The sequence below is a fragment of the Pipistrellus hanaki genome, assembly GCF_964339955.1.
Source record: "Pipistrellus hanaki genome assembly, chromosome: 5".
NCBI classification, from domain to species: domain Eukaryota; kingdom Metazoa; phylum Chordata; class Mammalia; order Chiroptera; family Vespertilionidae; genus Pipistrellus; species Pipistrellus hanaki.
Genome location: NC_140507.1, coordinates 31,727,977 through 31,745,208, shown reverse-complemented (window position 1 = coordinate 31,745,208; position 17,232 = coordinate 31,727,977). Strand labels below are relative to the sequence as shown.

At 43.6% G+C, this 17,232-nt stretch overlaps 1 protein-coding gene across 4 annotated transcripts in view; it reads left to right on the top strand.

Annotated features, from left to right (window-relative positions):
- The window catches only part of RAD50 (RAD50 double strand break repair protein), a 103,355-nt gene extending 90,663 nt beyond the window's left edge, over positions 1 to 12,692 (top strand). For all 4 annotated transcript variants that reach the window (XM_084886559.1, XM_084886557.1, XM_084886558.1 and 1 more), the window contains 4 exons: positions 7,249 to 7,334; positions 7,860 to 8,002; positions 10,051 to 10,184; positions 11,377 to 12,692. In XM_084886559.1, the coding sequence (XP_084742685.1) occupies positions 7,249 to 7,334; positions 7,860 to 8,002; positions 10,051 to 10,184; positions 11,377 to 11,563 (550 nt within the window). In that variant the 3' untranslated portion in view covers positions 11,564 to 12,692. The remainder of the gene's footprint in view (positions 1 to 7,248; positions 7,335 to 7,859; positions 8,003 to 10,050; positions 10,185 to 11,376) is intronic.
- The last annotated feature ends 4,540 nt before the right edge of the window (positions 12,693 to 17,232 follow it).

Genomic DNA, 17,232 nt, shown 5'->3' with positions numbered 1-17,232 from the left:
CTTTTCCTGGCAGGAAGGTTTTGGACTATTTAGATGATATTTTTTCAACCCCTTAGATACCTGGTCTCTAATTACTCCATATCAGACATTCAGTTCTTTGCTAAAGGTTAACTCCTGATTTTAAATGTGGCCTCAGAACGGCAACAAAAACCCTGAACTATGGTCCTGGGGAGGCCTAATACACTTCAGATGTGACATCAAACTCGAACATCTGTATACTTAGGAGGGAGATAATGTAGAAGCTTACAGAGCCTCTCATTAATCGTGGGAGGCAGCTGGACAGCTTAGAACAAAAAGGAAAGTCATCTCATTGCCAGGGCAGAAGCCCTGGTGCAAAGAGCTACTAAAGGACAGTGTAGTCAGCCTGACGTTTACAGGAGATGCTGTGTAAAGAAGGAAGAGGGACATGGATAGAAACAGCTGCACAAGTTACATTGGCCCATATCTCTTTCTATTTCTCTCTCTCTCTCTTTTTAAAATAGACTTTATTTAGAGCAGTTTTAGGTTCACCACGAAATGGAGCAGAAAATACAGAGATTTCCCACATACCTCCCCCAACCTCGTAACCATAGCCTCTCCCCCCATCAGCAGCCTTCCTAGAGTAGAACAGTTGAACCTACACTGACCTGTCATAATATCCCAAAGTCCATCATTTACATTAGGGTTCACTCTTATTGTAAACATCCTATGAGTTTGGACAAATATGTAATGATATGTATCTACCATTATGGTATCATACGAATTCTTTCACTGGCCTCGTGCTGTCCCATGCCTTCTTTCAAACAGGTAGGCCCTTGCCATTTGTGAGAATCATATCCTAAGACTTTCATTGATCATCAAAATTATCACTACCCTAAAGCTATCATTTGTCCTCATAATACAATATAGATTGTTACTGAAATTTTAAAGGAAATCTTTCAGATTAAATATAGGACCAAATAATTTATAGACCACTACATTCTTAGCTCTTAGACCTTCCATTCTCTTGCGGGAACCAGTTTTCACAAAAGTCATGTACCACTTTATGTGAGTTAGTACATGCATTTAACCAAGTGACATGCACACCAGGCACATTGTGGGTCTGATGCAACTAACCAGATCATCACTTGCCTACAGCAGTTTCCAGCCCCTGAAATTCATATCTTTGCCTCAGCAGAATGATTGTTTACTAAAGGTCCTGGGCCTTCAAGGTCAATCTTAAATGTTAATTATGAAGTCTGGTGCTTAAAGGTGTATGGAGTTCATCTCTGGGCCTGTATTTGTTGATCAGCAGTCCACCTTCCTATGGTTTCTGCCAGTCCTGTGTCAGAGCTGCTTTTCTCACATAGCTCCCTCTTACGTCAGAACCTTCTTGCTTTTACCTATATTATTATAGTTTTCCCATTTCTTTGTCCCTCCTATCCCCTAATATACTTTCACCGGGTTAATTTTCCTAAAGATAGTTGTCTCTATTTCCTGCTAATTTGAGGACAAACTTCCACACCTGGCCTTTCCCATTTCATCTCTCAACACTCACTGTGATCTAAACTGGACATTTTCTTTCCTAGGACACCCCAGGTTTCCCATGCTATTTCTCTTCCTTGGAACGTTACCTTGATGAAGCCCTTCCTAAGCAGATGTAATTTTTCCTTCCTGTGTACTCCATAATATTTTGTACAACTTACACGACTTAACCCATTCAGCCTTTATATTATAGATATTTATGCTTCCCTGTACTCACTCCATTACTATCCAAATCACAGAACATGGTTCACGTTGGACTTAGGTTTATTTTCATGACAATGTCTAACATTTATTCAGCACTTAAGTGTTAGTACATTGGTGACATGTTTTTATTTCCCTCACAGATCTTTTGTAAGTATGTATACACAAATAGATCTTTTTTGTTGCTGTGTGAATAATATCACACTGTAGGTATTTTCCTGTTGGCTTTTCCTTTCACTTAACATGTAATGAAAATCTTTTATGTTCATATTTGTAAGTACCTCACTTTTAATGGCTGCATAATATTCTATAAAATGGTTGTTGCCTACTTTATTTAACCACAGATGGACATATTAGGAAGTTTTTAAGCTACTATAGATAGTGCTACAGTGTATGTCTTTGCACACTTGTGCAGATACACTAGGAAGATAACTTCTTAGAAACAGAATGAGCCAAAACCGGTTTGGCTCAGTGGTAGAGCATCGGTCTGCGGACTGAAAGGTCCCAGGTTTGATTACGGTCAAGGGCATGTACCTTGGTTGCGGACACATCCCCGGTTGGGGGTGTACAGGAGGCAGCTGGTCGATTTTTCTCTCTCATTGACATTTCTAGCTCTCTATCTCTCTCCCTTCCTCTCTGTAAAAAATCAATAAAATATATTTTAAAAAAGGAAAAAAAAGAAAAGAAAAAAGAAACAGAATGAATGGGTCAGAGGGTATATACATTTTTAAGTTGTTATTGCCAAATTGCCTTCCAAACACATTTACAAAATTTGTATTCACCAATAGTGTATGAACGTCCCCATTTCTCTATGTCTTCATATTATTACCCATTCTAATTTTTGCCAGTCTGTTACACACACAAAAAAAATTGCTCACTTTAATTTACATTTCCCTATTTACTAGTGAGGTTAAACCCTTTTTACATATGTTGGCTATTTGTATTTCTTCTCCAAGAATTGCCTATTCATATCTTTTTACCAGTTTTTCTATTAGGTTGTCTTTCTCTCAATGATTTGTACCACTTTTTAAATATATATATTCTGGATATTAATCCTTTTCACATACATTGCAAGTTAAGTTATTCCTAGTTTATCATTGTCCTTTAACTTTATAGTATTGTTTGTGACTTTTAATTTCTAGGTAGGCAAATCTCTATTCTTTATGGCTTCTGGATTAGATGGACCTTTTCAATCTTAAAATTATAAAAATGCTTTCTTGTTAGTTGTATTTAAATTTTAATCCTTTAATTAATTTGGATTATATTTGAGGTTTTTTAAAGGATAGTGATATAAGTTAAAGTTTTTCCTTTCTCCAACATTACTGAAAGCTCTATTGATTTAAAATGTCATTTATGAAACAAGTTCTGCAAGTATTTGATTTTATTTCACTTCTTTTTCTGTCCTATTGAATTTATTCTTTTGTATTATTCTTTTGAAATAAGAACTTTAGAGTCACCTTTTGGATTTAATTTTTTAAATGGTTTTAATCTTGTTGGGAGTTGTGTTTGGATTGCATTTGCTTTATGGATTACCGTGGAGAGTAGACATCTTTGCAGTATTGGGTCTCCCATTTTGGACTCTATAACTAGTCTCTTCTATTTAATCAGTTCTCTTTGTCCTATTGTAAAGTTTTATAGCTTTCCATTTAGAGCCTGTACCTTTTTGTTAGATTTTTTCCCGAGGTGTTTATTTCATAGTTTTAATTGCCTCTGTGATTAGGATCCCTTTTTTCTATTGTTTTTTATTGGATTTTGCTATTAGATAATAAAACTATTTCTGACCATTGTATTATTCTTTTTAAAAAATATTTTTTTTTTAAATTGATTTTTTTACAGAGAGGAAGGGAGAGGGATAGAGAATTAGAAACATTGATGAGAGAGAAACATCAATCAGCTGCCTCTTGCACACCCCCTTCTGGTGATGTGCCCACAACCAAGGTATATGCCCTTGACCGGTATCAAATCTGGGACCCTTCAGTCCGCAGGCCGATGCTCTATCCACTGAGCCAAACCTGTTTCGGCCACTGTATTAGTCTTAATAGCTTTACAGTTGATTTCTTAGATTTTCTGAGTGCACAATTATATCACTTACAGACACGATGGCATGCTGTGGGCTGCTGTTTCCTCTTCTTCATTGTCTTCCTGAATTGTTAGGGATCTCTAGGATATTATTTTAGGGTAGCCATAATAAGAGGCATCTTTCTTTTGTTACAATCTTTAGCAGTAACACTTCTGTATATTTCAACATTAATTGAATGCTGCTGTGGATATCTGATCAAATCATTTTGTTAAATTAAGAAAATTTTCTATTTTTCACTGAGGATTTTTAACAAAACTCAGTGTTTTAACAAGTACTTTTTGGACATCTATTGAGATGATTTTTTTTCTCCTTATAATCCATTAATACAATGAGTCAGGTTTTTTTGTTTTGTTTTGTTTTGTTTTTTTCTTTTCTTTTTTTCCAGTTGTACTATTCTTGGGATAAATACTACTTGGTCCTGATATGTTCTTTTTAATACTTACTACTAAATGATCTTATATAGGTTATTCCTTTTTTTCTCTTTCTACTTATATTTCTTTTTTTTAAATATATTTTATTGATTTTCTTACAGAGAGGAAGGGAGAGAGATAGAGAGCTAGAAACATCGATGAGAGAGAAACATCGACCAGCTGCCTCTTGCACACCCCCTACCTGGGATGTGCCCACAACCAATGTACATGCCTTTGACTGGAATCGAACCTGGGACCTTTCAGTCCACAGACCGACGCTCTACCGCTGAGCCAAACCAGTTTCGGCTCTACTTATATTTCTTTTAAAAATATTTTTATTAATTTAAGAGAGGAAGGGAGAGAGAGAGAGAAACATCAATGATGAGAGAGAAACATTGATCAGCTGCCTCCTGCACACCCCCTACTGGAGATCCAGTCCACACTCAACCACTGAGTCCAGCCTGTGTGGCTAGTGGTTGAGTGTCGACTCTCTCCTAAGTATGAACTAGGAGGTCATAGTTCAATTCCTGGTCAGGGCACATGGTTCGAGACTCAACCACTGAGCCAGACAGGCCGGGCTCCACTTACATTTCTTTTGCTATGTAATATTTCATATACTTGAGACCTTTAAGTGTACGAATTTACCTCGAAGAATGGAGAATATCTAGTCATAAAACTATCTGAGCTTGGTGGCTTTAAAGATGGCATTTTGACTGCCTTTTTAAAATTTTAATTATTACATTCAAGGGCTGTTAATAGTCTATCCACTTTTCTCTGATTCTGATGAAGTTACTGACATCATTATCTTAATGGGAAAATGGGTATAACCAAACGTAACTCTCCCAGTATTATAAGGATTGAATGAAATAATATGATTGTTTAAGCATATTTGTGCCTTCCATAAGTTAATGGTCATCAATAGTAACCACTATTATTATTGTTATTCCCTCAAGGGGGGTTAAACTCAAGAGTAGACAGAAGGGGTACGACCAAGTCGCATCAGCTGTGTCTGACACAGCCCTTGGAGAATCTGGGTCTTTCTCGCAGTGCTCTCTCAGCACCCTACCCACGGGCCAGACACACCACCGCGGTTGTACAGGGAGGCACGGCAGAGGCCTGTGTTTGCACCTTGGAGCCCCTGCCTCAGCTGTGGCTTGTTCTCTACTTTGGGAAAGTTTATTTATGGAAGATTTTTAACTTGAATGGAAAGGTGACTTTTTTAAAAATTAATTTGAAAAGTCAGGATCGTAATATATAAAACTATGGCTTATAACCTGGGCCAGGTGGTTCAGCAGGTTGGACATTGTTCCGTACAACACATAGGTTGTGGGTTTGATTCTAGGTCAGGGCACAATCTAGGTTGTGGGTTCAATCCCCAGTTGGGGTGCATTCGTGAGGCAGCTGATCTATGTCTCTCACTTCAGTGTTCCTCCCTCTCCCGTCCTCTCTAAAATCAATTAAAAACAAACCTATCCTCAGGTGAGGATTACTTTTTAAAAAAAACAACTATGGATTACATGTTTGGTCCCAGGAACATTCTCTGAGGATGAGGGTGTGTGTGTGTGTGTGTGTGTGTGTGTTTTATAGCAAATATTTAGACATTTTGTCTCCATTCTTTATTTTTTGTTAATCTTCACCCCAAAGATTTTTTTTTTTTCTTCATTGATTTTTAGAGAGTGGAAGAGAGAAAGGGGGTAGGGCAGGGAGAGAGAAACATCAATGTGAGAGACACATCAATTGGTTGCCTCCTACACACACCCACGGTTGGGGCCAGGGATCAAACCTGCAACCTAGGTATGTGCCTTTGACCAGGAATCAAACCCGAGACCCTTTGGCACATGGGCCAATACTCTAACCACTTGGCCACACTGACTAGGGCTGTCTCCGTCTTTTTAAAGGAGTATAAAATGTTAGCCTGAGAAGATGTATAAAGTAGAATATGGAGACTTGCATTCTCATCATCAAGCAGAATATGGTTTTTTCCAGTCAATTACTTCAAAATCCTTCATCTGATACCTAAAATGTATTTGTGTTGAGTCATTTCTTTCTCTCTGGCTAGTGAACCCGAAGATCATGAAGTGATTGTGGAGAGCAGCAGCGTTACGTTCGGTTTCTGTTTTGTGTGATCAGATAAGAGCCGCGCAGATGGAAGGGAGGCCTCACATCCTCTGGGGGTGGCATGGTGTCTGCCGGTGTCACTGGGCGCGCTGGTTGGTTCATAAGCCTCCACAGAGCCCAGGGCTGTGGTGAAAGGTGACAACAGCAAGAACTGCATTACCTTTTGAAGGCTGCTTTTGTTTTTACAAACATTATTCTTTTCAGGGTTCAGAAACTACTAGTTTTTTAAGAGTGTTGCAAGGGGACGGGAAGGGGTGTGCATATTAGTTAGGATTATGAATCTTTGACCAAAAAGGGAAAATAAAAGTTTTGAGGTTCAGCTCAGTTTAAGCCTCTAAATCACCCTTTCTGTACCAAAGCTTCTAATAGATAAAAAGCTCACAGATCTGAGGAATAAAAGCAGCCTGAGAGACTGACTCTTGGTAAACCTTACCAGTAATTTAAAAGGAAACGACAGCATTTGCAGAGATTTGCCTATTTCCCCAGAGTAAGGGACCCTGTACCCCTCCCTCCCCTCCTTACTCTCCTCCATTCAGCAGGCCTTCCTGTAATGGTGGCCGTCAGTGGAAACAGTCCTTCCAATAACCTGAGAAAAAGTCACCGAAGACTGCTTCCTGAAATGTTCACAGAGTTTGTGTGTATTTAAGGGAGTGTGTGTCATAACATAAAGAGTACAAATGGGGAGGGCAGGGACCCTAGAGCTCTGGAAACATGAAAGCAGTTCTCATTATTAGCCAAGCAGCAAGGTCTTGGTCTTGGTTATTTTTTCTAGCTCTTACTGTATCCCTTTTTCATGAAATATCAGGGGAGTTACTTCGTGATATTGTTATGATGTTACATTAATATACACATTATGTTTCTCATTTTAATGTTACTGTTACATGTAATAATGTTACCATATTATTCTATTAAAAGTACCACTGGCTTTTTTCCTAGAGCAATAATGAAATTCCACAGCATGAAAATGGAAGAAATCAATAAAATCATCCGTGACCTCTGGCGAAGCACCTACCGTGGACAAGGTACCGCGTGGTGTCCCCGCCCCTCCCAAGCCCGTCCCCGCTCCCACCCCTCCTCCTCTTCGAGCCGTGCCCCTCCTGGCCCTTGCTGAGCACCTCTTTGATGTGTTCTAAGAATTCTTATCTTGGCAACATCTTGTAGCAAGAAGAAATGCAGAGGTTTCTATTCCAGAGCCTGGTAGGCCTTACATATTTGGCTACGATGCACATTATATTTAGCTGATGACATAATAAATTCTGTTGAGTGTCGATAGGGATAAGCCGAAATGCGATAAGAAGAAACCGTCAGGAGGAAACTCTTAGTAAAGTAGAACCGAGAAAGGCGGCGCTGAGGCCGGGGTCGGGGTCTCTGGGTTGCTTCCAGCCAGGAATCAGTGGGAACCCCCTCAGCCAGAGGAAAGGTCCAGACGAGCCAGGTGTCCCCGTCACGTCAGCCTCGCACGTTGCTCCGGGGCTTATTGATCATGTTGGCAAAGACAATAGGCTACAGAGCGTAGTTTCCTCTGAAATCTCTTCCTTCTGTGTCAGACATTGAATATATAGAAATCCGGTCTGATGCCGATGAAAACGTATCCGCTTCTGATAAACGGCGGAATTACAACTACCGCGTGGTGATGCTGAAGGGGGACACGGCCTTGGGTATGCGAGGACGCTGCAGTGCTGGACAAAAGGCAGGTACTTAAGAACCCAGGGGCCACCGCACCCAGAGACTCGACGGAGAGGAACACGGCCGTGCGGGGGGCCCCGAGGCCGCCGGGAACGGAAGCTCCCGCCGGGCTCCCGGCTGCCCTCACCACACTCCCCGACGGCTCACCGGCGTTTCCTGCAGCATTACGTAAAGTAGGCTTCAGAGGAGGGCCTGAAACATTCTCACAGGATGGGCTAAATATAAATCAGGGAGCTGAAGACCATGTTTTACAGATTCCTTATGGGAATAAGGTTACTGTGTCATTGATTGCAGAACACACCATTTCATGTGCCACTAAGAAAGAAAAAAGGCAGTTGTAATTATAAGCTGCATCCTGATTTGAGAGGAGAGGAGGTGTGTTTTAGAGTCAGTGACAGGCAGTATTAGAAACTAGATCCTAGGCTGAGCCAGATGAGGCGTTCTACTAGGTGAGCCTCAATTGGAAAGCAGCCCCTTATAGGTCCGAGTCCCCAACACCCAGCCCAGCCTTGGGGCCTGCAGACCACCACACACACGCACACACACACACACACACACACACACACACACTCAGGGCCAGCTGGAACCATCGGGCACAAGGCACACCAATCTAAGAGGGAAGGACGGCTCTAGGACAGCCTGGGTTGGGTAGGGAGCACAGAGCAAATTAGAGGAAAGGCGTTTTAGAGTGAGGAAAGTGGGCCTGCATCCTTGGGGAACAAGACTGGGTCTCCCCTGTACACAGGTTGGCACCCATTATGCCACAGATTCCTCCTTTCGGATTGGAAGCAAAAGATTATATTGATCTCTCTTTACCCTCGGTTTTAACAAATTTTTAAAATTCCAGAAATAGATGCTCATGCTACCCAAGTTATTTTTGTAGCTTTAAATTTTGACCTAAAGACACTCCATGCATGTATTTTTGTTGTCAGCCCAGACAGCTATACTAGTTTAAGGCATTTGCAGATTATCGTAATCCTAGTCTGCAAAAAAACGACAATTTTTTTATACATAATCAGTATCCCCTACTTGCTTTGGTGATTTTTAGTGGTAATTATGAATGGAAAAATATAGTTTGAAACATGTTGGATTAAAAATACTTTCAAAAATAGTTTCTGAATAAAAGTAGATTTCCTGTAACTACTGTAAATTAGAAAAATTTGTAGTGACTGGGGGAGAAGACGGAGAATGGTTTGGTAGAGGTGGGCCACTCCGAGCAGTGGGGAGGGGGAGGTGGCAGCAGTGAGTCACACAGAGGAAGTGTCTGTCCAAAGGGCCAAGCACTCCAGCCCAGAGCGACTGCCAGCTGCTCCAGAATCACGGATCCCCGCCTCCTTCACTCACATTCCAGGGGAGGGCACTCACAGCTCACAGAGGGCTTAGACTTCCTAGAAGCATCCTTCACTCTCATTGGTGTGCCTTGTGCCCTCAGATGGTTCCAGCCGGGCCTGAGGGGGGTGGATTGGGTTTCATTAACCACGGAAGTACCTCAGTGTAGGTTGTTTGGATTTCCTACAGGGAAGCTTACATAAGGCTCCTGGTACTTTGACCCAGGCATTCATTCTTTCTGTCTCAAAATGCACGAACACATTTGTGTGGGTGAGAGAATGATGTAAGTTAGGTGCCTCTTTAGACCACAGAACAGAGAGAGAAAAGGTCTGAGGCTCTGGGAAATGTAATGTATCCAGGTGTCCTATAAATCTCATTATCAGGAAAATAAAATAGGTTGTGACTTTTTAGGTTGTTCATCTTATACCAAATTATTAATACTAAATGGCAGTACATTTCTGATTCACGTCTGTGATTTCAAGTTTTGTGATAGCTGATGTGATTGGGAGTGGGGGTCAGCACTGCTTTTAGCATTTCATTTCATTGCACATAAGCTGAGATCGTGCACTTGATGATTCACTTTCTGGAAGGGCATAAAGTCGGTCACAGCGCCAGGCTCTCCTAAGCAGAAGGTCAGCGGCCCTGAAGAGACCCGCCAGGTCTGCGCACTTTCCCGGGGATGAGAACGGTCTGCGAAAAGCTCAGCTTTGGTGCTTTCTCCAGGTGCTGGCCTCCCTCATCATCCGCCTGGCCCTGGCCGAGACCTTCTGCTTGAACTGCGGCATCCTTGCCTTGGATGAGCCAACAACGAATCTTGACCGAGAAAACATTGAATCTCTTGCACATTCGCTGGTTGAGTAAGTTTCTCAAATTTAAAGTAAGATTAAGAGAGTTCCCTGGTGAAACCCTCTCTAGATGTGTTTTCCTTGGGGAAGCTGGTTGGCTTTACCTTTTGATGGTAATTTATCAAATTTTTAAAATGAACTAGACAGCGACCAGCAGCAGACACACCCTGCACCTCCCCGAGGGTGTTCACAGGGAAACTGTGGTGAGCGTTCTGGTTTGGTTTGGCTTTCCTGTAAACCCACCGGAGGGGCCCACATGCTCTATACAGGAGCTACCATGACTTGTCAAACATTCTAGGTGGTCACGGTGGTTTTGGACTGTCTCCCCAGCTTCCACATGCGTCACACTCTTTGAGGAATGACAGCTCTTATTCGAAAGCATATTGGTGGTTAAGTGGAATCCAGAAAGGAAAACTGCACACACCTGGCAGCACAGGCACCGGTGGGAGACCCTGGCACATGTTCCCTACCCGATAGCCAGGTGTGGGCCAGAGGGAGAATTGAGCAATCACAGAGCCACCTCCCAGGAGACCTGTGTGACCGGCATGTAAGGGCCAGTGCTTCTGAACCTGAGTGCATCCAGCTCCGGGCAACGGATAGACAAGTGTTTGGTTAAAGGAAAGGTCTTTCAGGTCTCGGCCTCGTAACCTCAGCTTACAGATTACGAGCACGGTGTCTCAGTCCACCCACTCAGGCGTGTGTCATGCTCATGATGCATCTAGTGACTGGGGGTGGCAGAATTCTGAGTAGACACAGCTCCTGAGAAGGCAGCAGGGCTTGCACACGTTATTCCCCTTGCCTGTAGTCTGTCTTTTCAAAAAGAAAAGGTATTTTCTTCCAGAGAAAACTAGTCAGAGGTCAAGAAAACCCAAGGCAAAGGAGTAAGTCAGACTCCTAAAGTTAAGCAGCATAGATATTAAGGAAAACTTTAGTGCATTTCCAGCTGCTATGGTAAGAACTTAGGGTTCTGGAAGAAACTAGATCACGTCTTCTTACCGGTTTGTAAGCCACACCCACTGCCTGGAGAGGAGATGGGCTCCTACCTGGCAGGGGCCGGGGTCCAGCCCACTTCCTGCAGGGCTGGCAGAGGCCCGGCCACTCAGTCATATGTCAAACACGGTTCTCAGTAGCTTTTTGAAAGAAGGGTTATATATGTGTTATATATGCTCTTTAGTAACAAAATGTTCTAAATCTATTATTTCAGGATTATAAAGAGTCGCTCACAGCAACGTAACTTTCAGCTTCTGGTAATCACTCACGATGAAGACTTTGTGGAGCTCTTGGGGCGATCTGAGTATGTAGAGAAATTCTACAGGATTAAGAAGAACATCGACCAGTGCTCAGAGATTGTGAAGTGCAGCATTAGCTCCCTGGAAGCTTACGTTCACTGAGAAGGCTCGAGATTCAGCTGCCTGAGACACACAGGTCCTTGGGCAACTGCTTATTTCTGGTATCAGCTGAGTCAGTAAGCAAATGCATTCTTTAAAGGAGCTCTGTGTCTAGGATTGTGAATGTCTGAGAAGTTCTAAAATGATTAAAGTTGTTTCACATGAAATTTGGACGATTCCTGAACTTCATCCCCCTCCAGGCAGCCTGACAGCCTGCAGAGCTCACAGTTAGACTCAAGTTTCCCTTCCCAGCATCAGCGTGTGATTCACAGCGTGTCTACTACCTTTCACTTCTCACAGCACCGTTGAGAAGTAGGTCCTCACTGCCTTCAAGATTTATGGTCTTTGCATTTTAAAATAAGTGTTAAATGTTATCACTACATTTATTTGCTAAGATACGGTTTTTAAAAGCTGAGCTGTCACTCTGGCCAGTGTGGCCAGTTGGTTGGACACCATCCTGTGCACTGAAGGGTTTCCCATTTGATTCCCTGGCTTTCGGGCTCCCAGTGGGGGGCATACAGGAGGCAGCTGATTGATGTCTTGTTTTCACATTGATGTTTCTCTTTCCCTACTTTCTTCTCTCTCTAAAAATATTTTTTGTCTAACATCCAAGGATATTTTTTCCATTGATTTTTTAGAGAGAGTAGGAGGGAGGGGGAGAGAGAGAAACATTGATGTGAGAGAGACACGTTGATTGGTTGCCTCTGCATTTGCCTAAATGAGGTTGGAGATTGAACCTGCAACCCAGGTACATGCTCTTGACTAGGAATCCAACCAGTTACTCTTCATTGCAGGTGCTGAAGAGTCTAAACACAACCACACCAAGCAGGTGTCTAAAAATCAATTTTTAAAAAGTCTTTTTAAAAACTCAGTTATCGCCGAAACCGGTTTGGCTCAATGGATAGAGCGTCGGCTTGGGGACTGAAAGGTCCCGGGTTCGATTCCGGTCAAGGGCATGTACCTTGGTTGCGGGCATATCCCCAGTAGGGGGTGTGCAAGAGGCAGCTGATCGATGACTCTCTCTCATCGATGTTTCTAACTCTCTCTCTCTCTCCCTTCCTCTCTGTACAAAATCAATAAAATATATTTAAAAAAAAATAAAAATAAAAAATAAAAACTCAGTTATCAGTGACTATTAACATCTGATGATGACCATAAATGATGAGCTTTTAATGTATGCCTCCAACTCACTCTATAAATCCAGCCAAGTGACCTTCCTCTGGGCCTCAGTTTCCCCAGCTAAAATTTCACAAAGTTGAATGGGACTTCAGGGTTTCATGGAACCGTGAAGTAATCTTGTAGTCACTGTCCACCATCTTCCCCGCCACACACATCCAGCCTCCGGGCTCTCTAGAGAGGAGTTCCCCACTGTGCAGTCACCCTGGGAAACGGACAAAGGGCAAGGCCCCTTCACGGGGGCCTCACCTGCCAGCACAGCTCCCTGTGCGTCCTCGGCCTCACCAGCCGGCTGCTCCGGGTGTGCATCACAGGGGAGCAAGCCAGGCTTGCTCACAGCGTCCGGACCTGCTCCAGTGGGCCGCCACATCTCACTCCAGATGTCATTTCTAATAAAAGCCCAGTCACACTTCGTTGAACTGCCACCTGACATGAAGCCTCTCACAAGCATCGCATACAGAGTGCTACCAAGCCACACACTTTTGGGTGAGACTGTGTGGAGTTTGATCCTTCAGAGCTGTCAGTCATGTGGCATGGTTCTGTGTCATCTGCAGACAATGAGGATATGGTCTAGACGGCCTTGCTCAACCCAAGTCTAGAAGAGAATCAAGCTTGAAGGTCCATGAAGGGAAGGGTAAATGGTGACGAAAGGAGATGGGACTGTCGGTGGTGAACACAAAATACAATATGCAGATGATGTGTTACAGAATTGTACACTTGAAACCTATATAATTTTATTAACGTAATCCCAACAAATTTTTTTAAATGGAGGAAATAAAGAGCTCCAAGGCCCTAACATACCAGTCACAGGTTGAATAATGGCCTCTGATGATACCAAGGTCTTAATCCATGGAACCTGTGAATATTATGTTGCCAAAGGGGCTTTGCAGATGTGATTAAAGCTAAGGATCTTGAGATGGGATTACCCTGGTAAACCTAAATGTAGTCACTAGTATCCTTATAAGGAGGCAGAGCCCAGCCGGTGTGGCTTGGTGGGTAGAGCTCCGCCCACAGACTGAAGGATCCCAATTCCTTCCCCATCCCCACCCCCACCAAGCCTCTGAAAGGAACCATTCCTGCTGGCACCTTGACTTTTAGCCCAGTAAAACTGATTTTGGATTCCTGACCTCCAGAACTATAAAAGAATAAACATATTGTTTAAGCTGCTGGGTTTGTGCTAATTTCTTACAATTCATTATACAATAGCAGCAATAGGAAACTAACACATCCACTGTATGTAGTCGATTTCTATGTATATAAAAGGATAATAGTTATGTACTATCCTTGAGAAAATTGGAAAAAATTATTCCAATTCCTTTCTGTGGTTCCATGAAGAACCCTGGTTGGAAAGGCTGGTCTAGACCCTCACCCAGTGCCTCGCTGAAGGGCCAAGCAGCACAGCCTCCACTCATGCCACCTTCTCATGGCCACGTTCAGTCATCCTAATGAGCTTGGGAAAACTGAAATTACCCATATTTACCAAACTAGCATGACCTTGACAGAGGTATCAGGAAAAACAAACCAATTCTCATAGCACAGATCCAGAAACTTAAAAAGAGCAAGTCAATTCCAGTCATATTAAAATAAACATAACCCACTGCATGGGAGAACATAATTTGCCAATGATACATCTGGTAAGGGGTTAATCTCCACAATATATAGGGAACTCATACAACTTAACAAAAGGAAGTTAAAGAATCCAATCACAAAATGGGCAAAGGACCTAAACAGACACTTCACCAAAGTGTACATACAGAAAGCCAAGATTCATGAGAAAATGCTCAGTCACACGTGAGATGCAAATCAAAACAAGCTATCGCCTCACACCTGTCAGAATGGCTACCATCAATAAATCAACAAGCGACAAATGTTGGCGAGGTTGTAGATAAAAGGGAGCCCTCATGCACTGCTGGTGGGAATGTAAACTGGTGCAGCTACTATGGAAAAACAGTATGGAGTTTCCTCAAAAAATTCAAAATGGAACTCCCATTTGACCCAGTAATCCCACTTCTAGGAATATATCCCAAGAAATCAGAATCACCAATCAGAAAGGATATATGCACCCCTATGTTCATAGCAACACAATTTACAATAGCTAGGATTTAGAAACAGCCTAAGTGCCCATCAGCAGATGAAAAAACTGTGGTAACATTTACACAATGAAATACTACACAGCAATAAAAAAGAACTCTTACCGTTTGCAGCAGCATGGATGGACCTGGAGAGCATTATGCTAAGTGAAATAAGCCAGTTGGAGAAAGGTAAGAATCACATGATCTCACTCATATGTGGAATCTAATCAACCAAATAAACTGATGAACAAAAATAGACCCAGAGACATAGAAGTATGAACACACTGTTGAACCTAATAGGGAAGTCAGGGAGGGGATGGGAGGGAAGAGATCAAGGAACTTGTATGCATATATGCAGAACACATGGACACAGACAATGGGTGGTAAGAGCCTGGGTGTGGGGGGCGGGGGTGGACTGGAAGAGGTTAATAGGGGAAAAGATGGACCTATGTAAAACTTTAAACAAATAAAAATTTAAATAAGTACACGTAATTAACCAAGGTGGTTTTATCCCAAGAGTGCAAGACTACTTCAGAAAATGAGAAACCTGTTCTTAAATCATCAACACAATAAAGCCAAAGGGGGAAATTTCTGACAGACACCTAACACTGGTCATTATTTGATAACATTTACTAACTCCTAGCTTAGCAAACTCGTAGCATTGCAAAGGATAAGAGAATATATTCTTAATGTTGTCTTCAAATCAAAATTAAACTCAAGCCAATAATGAAACAATCCTATCCACATAAAACTCTAATATGCAAATAGACTGAACAGCTGAACAACGGAACTGATCGCTATGACTCGCACTGACCACCAGGGGGTGCGCGCGAACATGGCAGGCGTGGGCCGCAGCCAGATGGTGGCGCAGGTGACGGGGCGCCAGACCAAGGCGGTCACTGGGGGAGCCTCTGGTGGTTACTGAAAATCCTTTGCTCCTGTGTGCGGGGGCCCCGCCCGGCGCTCACACCTGCTGCCGGCCTGGCCCCGCTTGCACCCGCTCACACCCACTGCCCGCGCCCAGCGTTGGCCCCACTGCTCCATGCCGTCAGGGGGTGCAAGCGGTGGCCTGGTCACTCCCCACTATTCCCTGGCAGTTTCACCACCCAGTTCACCGTCATTGTCCAACCCTAACTGCATAGGCATTGTGATTCAGATCCAAATGACCGAAGACAACCCCTGGCTCTGCGCTCTTGTTCTTTTCCTCAGTGAGGGACACTCCGTGCGTGGTCTTGCTCCCGAGTCCAGTCCTTCCACTAACAACTGCGACCCTCCTCAAGCGCGGCTGGAAGCACCTCACGCTCCAGCCCTGATACTTTCCAACTCGCTCCCCGGGCCTCCAACCCCAGCAGCTCGCTGAGCCCACCAGGGCTTGGCCCGTTGATTCTACCACTTTTCAGTTCTTCACTTCCCCCGCGCCTTCTCTCAGGCCCACCGGTACATCACTGTCTCGCATTGACCCTCCGAGATCTCACCTCTCTGTCCTCCAACTCTGACAGCGCCACCCCTCTTCCCACACGGCCGTCCCCTCCGCTGCTCCCCACCGCCCTCACCTTTGAGGCTGCGGTGCTCCGGCTCAGTCTGAATCTGCGCCTCTTTCTCTGCACTCCCTTGTTTGTTGATCTCAGCCTCAAAGTTACTGTCTTTGGGTTCTCCCAGTAGCAGAACCTAAAACAATGATCCCATTTCTGTGCTGTTTGGCTCAGTGCCTCGGCCTGTGGACTCAAGGGTCCCAGGTTCGATTCTGGTCAAGGGCATGTACCTTGGTTGCGGGCACATCCCCAGTAGGGGGCGTGCAAGAGGCAACTAATCGATGTTTCTCTCCTGCTGTTTCTAACTCTGTCCCTCTCCCTTCCTCTCTGTAAAAAATCAATAAAATAAAGAAAATAAAAAATAAAAAAGCAATGATCCCAGCAGAAGTAAACAGTAGGGGACTTGGGAACTATATAGTGAAGTCAGCCAATGAAGATTGTGTTCTTAAACCAGCAGCCCTAGCAGGCAGCTGAGGGTTCATCCCACACGGAGACTGAAAACTTTGGCAGAATACGTGTTTCTGAATCATCCCACCTGAGGGGAAGAGAGCTGGGCATGTGTGTGGGGGCTCTTCCAGGGCGAGCGGGCTGCTGGCTCCCCGTGTGCGCCAGCTGAGCTGCCTTTTCCAGGTTTTCCTTGTCGTTTTAAGTAAGAAAGAAGACGCCGTTTGACAGAGATACGCACACAGAAGGTATAAGTGGGACGGAGCACACTGGAATTTTTCAGGCTAGCGGTAGGGCCCTGATGGCAACTTGAACAATCATGTGGATGCTACTCCTCAAACAAGTCTCCAGTCCAGATCTCTTCCAAGCTCCCGACTCATCAAGCCGCCTACTGGCCTCTAGTTGCACTTGAATACGTAATAGACATTTGAAACTTAAAATGACCAAA